The sequence below is a fragment of the Drosophila rhopaloa genome, unplaced genomic scaffold (genome assembly GCF_018152115.1).
Source record: "Drosophila rhopaloa isolate 14029-0021.01 unplaced genomic scaffold, ASM1815211v1 contig_190, whole genome shotgun sequence".
In the NCBI taxonomy this organism is placed as follows: domain Eukaryota; kingdom Metazoa; phylum Arthropoda; class Insecta; order Diptera; family Drosophilidae; genus Drosophila; species Drosophila rhopaloa.
The window spans coordinates 816,195-827,092 of record NW_025335073.1 but is presented as its reverse complement, the minus strand read 5'-3'; the positions used below and the strand labels follow the sequence as shown (position 1 = coordinate 827,092).

The 10,898-nt window shown below is 33.7% G+C and overlaps 1 protein-coding gene across 2 annotated transcripts; it reads right to left on the bottom strand.

Moving 5' to 3' along the window:
* Positions 1-3,141: 3,141 nt before the first annotated feature.
* Positions 3,142-6,627, bottom strand: LOC123037666. Of its 2 annotated transcripts, XM_044459323.1 has the most exons (4): positions 6,396-6,622; positions 4,107-5,919; positions 3,656-3,754; positions 3,145-3,536 (listed from the first exon to the last, which is right to left on the bottom strand). In XM_044459323.1, exons 2-4 carry the CDS (start codon positions 4,633-4,635, stop codon positions 3,286-3,288), a joined length of 879 nt encoding a protein of 292 aa, XP_044315258.1. In that variant the 5' UTR covers positions 4,636-5,919; positions 6,396-6,622; the 3' UTR covers positions 3,145-3,285. The 2 variants fall into 2 exon arrangements, with proteins under 2 accessions (XP_044315259.1, XP_044315258.1); XM_044459324.1 differs by lacking the exon at positions 4,107-5,919 and having other exon boundaries at positions 3,142-3,536; positions 6,396-6,627.
* Positions 6,628-10,898: the final 4,271 nt, after the last annotated feature.

Genomic DNA, 10,898 nt, shown 5'->3' with positions numbered 1-10,898 from the left:
AAGGACAAAAAGTTAAAAGATCTCTTAGTGCTGGCAGCTTTACAGCACGAGCATCAGCACCAGCGCTGCTTTAGCGCAGGCAGCTTTTGTCCTGCACCAGCAGCTGTGTTTATGTTTATGTTTTTGAGTGCAATAAAATGACTAGAAATATTAAACATACATACTTATATTGGCTAAACACATACATTTTTAAATAGTATTATGTATATTAAAGTCAAAATGTTTGCACAACGGGTATAGCGTATAGCTTTCTTTGAAAGGAGTTATCTTTGCCGGGCAATTGCAACTGTGTACAATGTAAATACATACATATGTATATGCTTACATACATACGCCATTGTTTGACTCAGACCTCCAATTTGACTAACTAGATTTCACAGACGGACAGACAGACGGACATGGCTAGATCGACTCGGCTAGTGATCCTGAACAAGAATATATATACATTATAGGGTCGAAAACGCTTCCTTCTACCTGTTACATACTTTTGCACGAATACAATATACCCTTTTACTCTACGAGTAACGGGTATAAATCTTTTAGCTGTGGAAACAGCGAAGGATTGACACTTTAAATAAGTAGGGGGCCGATTTTGGCGGATCCCCTGTAATTAATATTCACTGTGCGTTGGAAATATATTTTAGCACACTTTAAACTTTTCGCTGAGATTGTTCACTGGATTTTAATTATGTATGTACACTTATGTATATTTCGGAATGTATGTAATTGGCTTTGATGTACGGCCAAATGTACTTATGTACTCCAAATGTACTTAATTTGCACAAAAGGAAAATGGATTAAAATGGCCGCACGATCAAAGGAAAATAAGGAAGGGCAAAATTTTATTTTAATTGCCGTTGTCGGTTTAATCGTAGTTTGATTTTGGACAAATCATACAGAAAGTCAAACGAAACGGAGTTTTCGATGGCTGACTAATGACCGACAATTAAATAAATGTTTATTCACGTAAGTCGGTAAAAGAACTGCTTAAACATAATTAGCACGATGCCCTTCAGAGCGTACTGGAGACTTCATGGAGAGCCTGGAAGCGCAGGAAGCGCAGGCAGCCAGAGCGGGGGAGTTGGCGATCGGAACGGACAAGAGCGGGCCAAAAAACAGGTTGCTTCGTGGCCTGAGGAGGTGGCTAGGCGATAAGGTGAAACGAAGTTTCCCGATCTCAGTCAGCAAGCCGAAGCAACGCAGCAACGGAGCGACGCAGAAGCAAGCCAGGAGCGTCGCAGCGGCAAACCAGGATCAGCGCAGCTGCAAGCCAGGAGCGACGCAGCAGAAGACAGCGACAACGGGCAGCAAAGCAGTAGCAATAAGGCTATATTTTGAGAATCAATAAACCAGCACCAACGCAATCCTTTCTGGCGTTATCCTTTGGTCACGGGCAGTCACTCAATATAAATTTGGTGGAACGAACTCACAACCTCTCTGAGCTAGCCGCACGTTTACGTAGCGAGCATAAAACTAAGAATCACAATCACTACAATTGTAACCAATTTATTTTGGCAGAGCTTGCTGCTGAGTTTTCACGGGTTCCCATCATATAAACATTCCCACCCTCGCAAACGGCGAGCCAAGCTTGAGAAAGACGTAAGCAAATTCCCCCTAGCTAGCCGCCAAAGGCGAGCCAAACTTAAGACTAAACATCCGTAAGAATCCCAACACCGCGAACCCTCATTTTTAGGCATCGCGTTCGCTTCCAAATTTTCCATGCTACTCACATTAATCTTAATCGGTAATTAACTTCGGAAACCAAGACTTCGGAAAATTACGAAGATAAACTTTAAAAGCTTCGATCCCGAGGCAACAAGGGAAGAGAACCAACTTAAGCTTGGGCAGTCGTGAAATTAGTCTACGAATGATAGTATTGTGGTGTGTCCCAATTGATTTCTACAATGCAGTGTAATGTATTCCAATTAAGTTATCAAAAGCAGTGTTATTTTGAAGTCAACCTTCTGGTTGAATGTATCTTTATTGAATGTTCTTTAGTTCTCTTAAACTAAGGCTTGATAGCTGTCGGCGCAGCGGCAGAGCAGCCGTTTTATATATTTTATATATCTAAAGTAACAATATGTAAAATGTGCAGAGAGAGAGAGAGAGTTATGCATGCACATATGTAGATAAGCGGTCAGCGTGGGAACCATGCTCGGCTCTAAGCGGTGAATGCAATGAGTTCATATCGTATTACGTTTGCACTTGAAATGTGTTTGGGCACTTGGCACGCTGTCGCTGAGTGACAAAGGCAATGCCCTATGTATATTATTTGTATATCAACAAAGCGTTGTGACTTCGGCTAACAAGGTGTTGCCGCTCAATATTTATGTTAAGTAATAAGAACTTATATGTGCATACACTACATCTCCCTCCTTTTAAAAAATAACGTAATTTCATGAAGTTATTTTATTTCTTATTATGTATAAAAATTAAAAAAAATTTTGTTTTTTTTTGGGGTTTTTATTGTTTATATTTGTTATTTTTCTTAATAGCGATAAAGAAAATGAAATGATCAAAAATATTTATATATCAAAAATATTTATATATATAAAATATTTATATATGTATATATGTATGTTCAGCGACCACTTTGGGGACACACAAATTTTGGGGTTTCCGTTATAAAACTGAATAAAAGAGGACCCAAAAACTATCCACAATAAATTTTGGAGCTCTTCAAGCTTTCCCACGTTATTTATTTACATTTGTGTATGTAGCGTCTATTTCAGGAACACGAAATATATATTGAATTTTGGGGACTTTGTCCTCAAAATAAACTTTTTATTAAATACATAAATTGGGCACTTTTTATATAGGTATAGAATGCTTATTTCGGGGACAAAAGTACAAGGTTGCCACCTGGTTGAACATATTGCTTATCCCAACGTACACAACGAGGACACTCCATCGAGTCCCCAAAATTATATTCATATAGACCTTACGTTATATAAGTCAATTGAACTTTTTTTTATAAAAAGGCGATTTTCGGGACAACAAATAAAGAGACCCCAAAATTATATTCATATAAACTTTAAGAAAATAAATAAGTTTTCCAACTTAGAGGTCGCTTTTGACAGAATCATTGCATTGAGAAATTTTTTGACATCCACCGAGGTACTCAAATAAAGGGTTTAAACATGTAACGCCGTGTAATTTTTGCAATTGTTTTTAACTTTTTATTTTTGAGCGAAAATGAAAAAAATACACTTACATTTCATTTATAAGTTTTTAAATCATAAAAATAAAAATAACATTCATGAATAACATTCTTTATAATGTAACTTAAAGTTTATATTTTTTCTTATTAAGAGAAGATCCAGTCTTGCGCCCTTCAGCTTTTCTCTGGTTGTCAATCCAAGACTTGACTTGCTGGGGTGTTCTATCCTTAAGATGGGGATTCCTATTGATTACCTCGATGCATTTTTTTAACGAAGGTAATTTTGAAATTTGAGCTGGTTCGCCAAACTCGATGGTCAAGGCGTTAATTTCTTCAGCAGTCCAGCGTTTTCGTTGAATTTTTCCAAAAGAAGATCCTAAAAAAAGGGTTTATTAAAAATGTTATTAATTTTATTCAAAAGCTAAAAATAATATTTAATAATTTTAGCGATTTTAATCTTAGAAGGTTTTAAATGCAATTCATTGCAATACATACTCTTTTTTTCGTTGTTTTTAAAATTTTGGAGAAACTCGTCATCGGATCCACTTTCAGATTTGTTGTCCGAATAGTTTGACCCGGAGTCTTCGAAATCATCTACAAAATATAAACAACTATATTTATAGTGCTTACAAAAAACATAATACAAAATAATTCTGATTTTAATAAATTAATTTTTACATAGATTATATTTAACGTAAATAATTAATTTCATTCTTTATACTCGAACATTCTGGTCAAAAAATATGTGCTTTATTCTTGTAAATAATTAATTAATTTTAGTCTTAACATAAATCACATTTTTTTTGTTGCACAAAAAATTGTATTGCAAGATATTGTTCTTGATTAGAGCCAGATCAACCACAAACAATTATCACCGTTAAAAAGAAGTTATGATCATAAATGTTAATAAATATGTAAGCCACTGGCACCCATTAACATTACTCACTATTTGTTAACGGAACAGGAATAGATTCATCCTCTGGATCGTCGTTTCCCAAAGCTGCCATTAGCATTTTTGACACCTCTGTAATTTCTGCTACTGATACAGGTATGCGGTATATGCTCTTGTGTATATCCTTGTGGTGTCCCATAAAGTTTGCAAGTCTGTCTATTTGCATATCTTCTACATTTAACGGAGAGGTATACGTAGCTAAATGTTTTCTGAGCATAGTACCTCTTAAAGCCATTGAACATCTAGCTCCACACCTTTCCGCAAACATTTTTAAAATGGGACACGCCCTTACATAAGGTTTTGCTAAGGGCTTACAATGGGCAACGCTGAATATATAGATGTTTGTTTCTTTTACGCCAGCCTTTTTTCTATACTTTAAAATAGTCTCTATACAAAATTTATCAAAAGGCGTAAGAAGCACTGGAACCGTTCTATTCAGCTTTCCGCGAATTGTTAGTCTTGTATATTTATTGGCAATCTCTTGTGATTCCTTTGATAGGGATGCGAAATTTTCAAGGTCCATATTTTCCTCAATGGCGTGGCCAGTGTTATAATTCTCAATAGTGAGTCGTTCAATTTCACCAGCTCGTCGTCGATTAAAAATTTGCAGGGCGATAAGTGTACTTTGAATCAAAGAGTTCCAGGCATTTAAATCAAATTTATTTTTTAATACGTGAAGAGCTTTTTCTGAGTTGTTTCTGACATAATCAAAAAGCTTTTTAATATCTTCCTTACATGGAAGAATGGTTCGTGCTGAACGTTTGATTTTCGACTGATCCTCACAAGCTTTTTTGTTTATAAAAATCGGAATTTCAGTTTCCCATAAAACTAAAAAATCTTTTACTGATTTTTTTGATCGTCATTCTGTGTTTTTATGCTTTGTGCCAGTAGTCTGTAGGCGCATTTTTTTATTAACGCGGTGAGGTTAGTCGCTACCGAAGGCGTTTTAAAAAATTGAGTGGTTGAATCCCATTTCGCAACAGAACGAATGCAGCATACAAGAACGTCTAAATGTTTCGGTGCAATGGCGTCTTTGAGCTCTCGAATGTCTTCAGAATTTTTCTTTAATTCCATAACCAATCTGCTAAGCAACCTTATATTCGCTCTAATCATGTCATATTGAAGTTCATTGTGGCGGAAGCATTGTTCATTTGCATATAATATTATAAGCTCATCGTAAAGTAGGTTTCGTGAAATTTCGTCATCATTTAACACCGGCAATACTTTTTCCCGTAGAACATCGACAGCAGAGTGATGGACAAATCCTGTTTTGGCACGACCATTCTTAAGTAAATCACGAGTTCCTTTTTTGTGACTACTACCAGGGCAGTTTTTTACATGGCTGCGCAAAGTGTTCTTTGGAAAGAACCCACAACAAAATTTGCAGCAAACAAAATCAGCAGCTTGGTTTTTTGAGTTTTTTTGTTTCTGTCGAGGAACAATCAAAATGCCTTTGTTGAACTGTTTATCTGTGTTAAACATGAAGTCGCCTTTCTTTCTGATTTCATCAATTAATTGTTTCCTTTTTTTGTCATTTTTTGGAAGACAATTAAATTTCCTCACTGAGCTCTCATTCTTATGAACGAGTTGCAAATGGCGTGCAAATTTTGTTTGCAGTTTTGGACAGAACATACAAAAATGTTTTTTCGATTTTTCTATCAATTTTTTGGTTGGAATAATCAAGTCTCTTACGTCATATAAAGGAACATCAGGCTTATAAGAAAAATTTTGAGATACCGCGGTATTATTTAAAGAGAGATGAGCTCGGAGTATGGGCCTGGGCCTTTTGCGTTCTTAGCAGTGGATTCTAGATTTAGATGCGAAATTTAAAATATTAGTTTTAACTTATTGAAATTTTCTTGGTGCTTAGATATTCTTAGTTTAAATTTAAGAATCTTAAACACAGTCAAAATAAAATAGTTTATCCCGCATTTCTTCTCAATTTTTGCAGTATTCGGTTTTATGAACACTTACAAAAAAAAAATCATACAGATCGGACCGTTAAAATGTCAAATATAATAACCTTTGGCTATGTGAAAAACAATATTAAGGCTTTGGATGCATTTTGGCGCGACAGTTCCAGGGAAATTTTATATGTCCATAACTTTTTTTTCTAATTAGCCCTTCGAACATCTTAGAATTGACGCATAGATTATTTTTTAGCCATGTTATTTAAATACTGTCTTAATTCCGATCACTTATTTCCATTTAACTAGATAATTATTTTGAGAACCTTGTTTATGACACATAAAATAAATATAGACTGGACTTTATATTACTTACCTGCAGCCACTTTAACTTTTTTCTTAATATTCTTCACGCGCACACGCAATAACTTTTTGGGACTCACTTTGAAGCTTAGGCGGTTAACAAGAGAATGCAGATCCGATATGTGCATATATGAGTATGTACATTGTACTTTCCGGTCCGAGAAACTTTCGATAATTTGTTTTTATATACAATAATATCCCATTCACACTAATACTACTTTCAATAACGCAGCGCGTTTTTTGTTAATTAATGATTGCACACTGCCGCTAAAATTTGCAACATCGAAAAAGTTGTTGCACCGTGTTAACGTTTAGTACGCCGGTTAGTACAATAATAGTATTTATTTGTTAAGCCTAGTATCCAGATCGACAAACAATTACGCTAGCGTAAAAACTTTAATCTTTCCAGTGTGACCAAACTTTTGAGAGTTCATCAGATTTAAGCGTGCTACGGTCGTACTGTCAATCAGCTGGGTTTGTTGACAAGCAGTTAAAATTCAAATATCGTATTTGCAGGAAAGAGCCTTTAAAAGATATTATCAAATACCTTGGCAAGACAAGTCTGCCGATGTACAAAGAAATTAAAAAACAATACAATTTAAATTTAACAGCTGTTTTTTTTAATTTACTGATAATTATTTGCTAATTTAAAGTTCATAGCTGCACTTTTATTGTGTTTTTTTGTACATTCTGGACCTAAAAAACATTTTGCTCTGACAAGAGGCACCCCAGATGGTATTAATATTATTTTGTCCTCACATGAATCGACTTTTGTGAGTTTTTTGAGTTTTTTCCTCCATTTCTTATAATGTTCAGTGAGAAGCGCACGCCAAAAGATTAAATTTTTTAATCTTTTCGCTAGGGTTGACCCAAAGTTCATTTCCGCAGTTTGCATCTCGCTTTTTCTCATGAAAATCTGGGGATTCGTGATAAATTCCGATTTTATCAGGACAATTATCCCAAGCACACATCGGGAACTCTGCCGACATGGCTCATTTAAAATTGCCCCCATATCATGAAACCATCAGCCTGGTCTCCAGATAATAATGTTATTGATAATTGGTGGGCTATATTGGACAGAAAAATTCGAAAGCGTAAAAATTTCCATAAGACGGACCTAAAAAACGCATTACTCAAAGAATGGGCCAAAATTAGTCCCCAAGTGACTTAAAAATTGGTCGACTCAATCCCAAAAAGACTTTAAATTATTGTTTACACGGAGGCTGGTCATACAAAATATTATTTTATCATTTTTAGTTCTTAATCTTTAAAAAATATATTCTTTTCATGGCTGGTTGAAATAAAATGTGGCATTCATTTTACCTGTTATTTGAGTCTTAAAATCAAAATAAATATTAAAAAAATATTTAAAAATGTAAGAATTGATGAAATAAAAGTTAAAATACAGATCTATAAATCTGGGTTTAAAATGTTCCAATATCCCTCTAAATTTGGCAAATACAGCGATTTAAAGTTTTACTTGAGCACTGGTTGAAATAAGCTGTGAGCCACTGTATATACATATGTATGTAAGCATTACCAACATGTAATGTGACTACGTTTTCATTATACAATACTAGATCATTCATACATTTATTATTATTTTAATTTATATATTTTGTAATTGTTTGCTAAAAACTCAGTTGCGTATTTAAATGGATGTTGTAGAAACGCCGTCTGTCTGAACAATGTATTAGTTTTTGTTTACTTTTGTACATTAGGGCGGACTTGTTTGCCTTTTGGTACCCTTAATTAGGAAATGAAGAAAAATTCTACGTATGTGTGCCATGCCTACTCTAACGCCCACAAACCGCGAAAAACTGTGGCGCCCAAGCTGTACTGAAAACTTAGACTGAAATGTACATATTTCTTGCTTCGATACCTAAAAACAATTTGACACGCACACTCTAACAGCCAAAATTCCCTTAAAGCATATTAACAAAATCCTGGCGCCCACATCTTTTCAGTTTTTGTTAAAGTGTAAATGCCATTTTGTTTGGTTATTAATAACTGCCGAAACCTAGAAGAAATTTTTTATATCGGGGATCGGAAATGTATGAAAGCATTACGAACATGTAATGTGACTACGTTTTTATTATAAACTACTAGATCATCGATACATTTATTATTATTTTAATTTATACATATATTGTTATTGTTTGCTAGAAACACAGTTGCGTATTTGGATGTTGCAGAAACGCCGTCTGTCTGAACAATGTGTTAGTTTGAAGTTACGTACATACATATGTACATTAGGGCGGACTTTTTTGCCTTTAATTAAAGCATGAAGGAAAATTCTACGTGTCGTATAAATAATTTGTAGTCAAACTTTGTGTCCGTTGCGCACCTCCTAAGTGTTTAAATAATTTGTTTTTGTTTTTGCACAAATTTATTGAACACAGAAAGCTATCATTTAAGATTCTGAGCTCATATGACCTTAAAGAAGGCCACCCTAATATAATTCATACATACCTATGTATGTATATCTGTAAGCATTACCAACAAACAATATGACTGCGTTATAATTGTACAATAATATATTATCGATACATTTATTTCATAAATTTATTTATGGTATTTGTTTGTTAAAAACACTTTTGATTTTTCTGAACTGCCGTCCCCCTACCCTTGCAGTTCTTGCAATATGTATATGTATGTATGAATGGGAGGAATGTGGGATACCGAGATTATTATTACATATTATTTAGCTAAAATATAGCTTATGTTAAGTATTTTCCACATTTTCATCGACATGGTGAAAAAGTATCATATTAGCCCTCCTTCTTCTATTAAAACGCATGGCAGCAAGTAGGTCTTGCTCTTTTTAATAGATACTAATGGAGTTCTTGTTTCCGCATCGTTAACAAACTTTCAACAATTTCTAAATGATAAAAATTTAAATTATAGGTTTTTAACCTTTGCATTTAAAAAAAAAATTTGAAATTTTGTAATTGCTATGTTTTGTATACTATTCGATACATAAGTAAACTCATTAATCAGGAATTAACATAAAAATAACTTTTTTTTATTGAATATTATTGTTGTATTGCCAATTAAAATAAAAAAAAACCCTTTGTTGGAAATTGGTAGTATATAACCAAACCCAAAAAATTAAATAAAATAATTTTTTTTTTATGAAAGTGGAGCAAAACTTTGCCAACTATCTGTTTCTCTTGGTTGCCATTAAAGATTACTTCAAATAATTTAATTATTTGTGAAGTCCCCAAACAAGACATTGATACGGTATGCATATATACAGCACAGAGATGCCACCTTTCAGAAAAAAATTATGTACAATTTTTTAAATATAGCTTTAACTTAAGAATTTTCAACATGTTTTCATCGAAATGGGGTTAGAATATCATATTAACATAAATTTAAACTTTCCACATTTATAGTCATTGCATTACACGCACTTTTATCAGAAGTCCCCATAATCAATGATAAATATATATTAAAAAAATAAAAGTATTAAAAACTATTATTTAAAATGAGTATATATAAGAACAGGTTATTGAATCTTTGCAGCAAAAAGACCTCTTTTTATAACAGTAAATAAATGGACCAAAATAATTCGTACTTCACTGCGTATATTAAAATGTCCCCGAAATAGACGCTATATGCCAGAAAATTTTGAGGACTGTCCCTAAAATCAGCAAAAGTCCTTTAAATGATCGATATACATAAAAAATGTCCCCAAAGTCAACGTTGTGCATATATATGTTATTATCTATGTATGGCCATACTCAGTGTGATTATGAAATAAAAAGTTTTAGTCTATCCTTATGAACTATCTGTTTTTTGTTTTTGTCATTAACTATTAGCACTTTATTTTTATTCTTATGCTCTTCTATCATTATCTTAGCTCTTTTATATGCTAATAATGCTTCTAATCTGTATTTACTTTCTTTAGCATAATCATCTATATTATATATTGTTTCTATGCTGTCTATGCTATTAAATTGTTTTGGCAAATTACTTGTTTTACCAAATACTAGCACATATGGACAATAATTATGTGCCATAGAGGGGGTCGTGTTGAAACAAAAGACAAAGTATTGAAGCCAAAGTACGTCCCAATCAGTTTTATCAGGTTTATCACCAACGTTCTGGTGGTGGTGTGCTGTAGATGTAATATTTTTAATATTTAAATATTTGCACAAATTGCATATAATTGAATTCTTGAATTCTGTTCCCCTGTCCGTAATGAACGTCTTCATTGGACCGTACTTCAGAATAAAAGATTCAAATATTGCTTTAGCGACAGTATTAGCATTCTTATTTGGAACAGGAATGCAACTAAATACTTAGTTAAGTCACATATTAAAGTGACTGCATACTCGTTGCCATTTTCTTTGTGGACCTATAGTGTCCACTATCACTCTGTCGAAAACATTTGTAGGTGTGTCTGTTATTGTTTGTGGGGTAGAGGTGGAGAATAATCGATGTTTGTGGACATCGATGTTTTCGATGTTTTTGGTGAAAAACATCGATGTTTAATCGATGTTTAACAAAA

Excerpts from the sequence above, each read along its gene's own strand:
- LOC123037666 (XM_044459323.1), bottom strand. The coding sequence starts at position 4,635 with ATGGACCTTGAAAATTTCGCATCCCTATCAAAGGAATCACAAGAGATT. Across the intron at positions 3,755-4,106 it reads TCCTGTTCCGTTAACAAATA|ATGATTTCGAAGACTCCGGG; the intron begins GTGAGTAATGTT and ends TATATTTTGTAG. Across the intron at positions 3,537-3,655 it reads TAAAAACAACGAAAAAAAGA|GATCTTCTTTTGGAAAAATT; the intron begins GTATGTATTGCA and ends CCCTTTTTTTAG.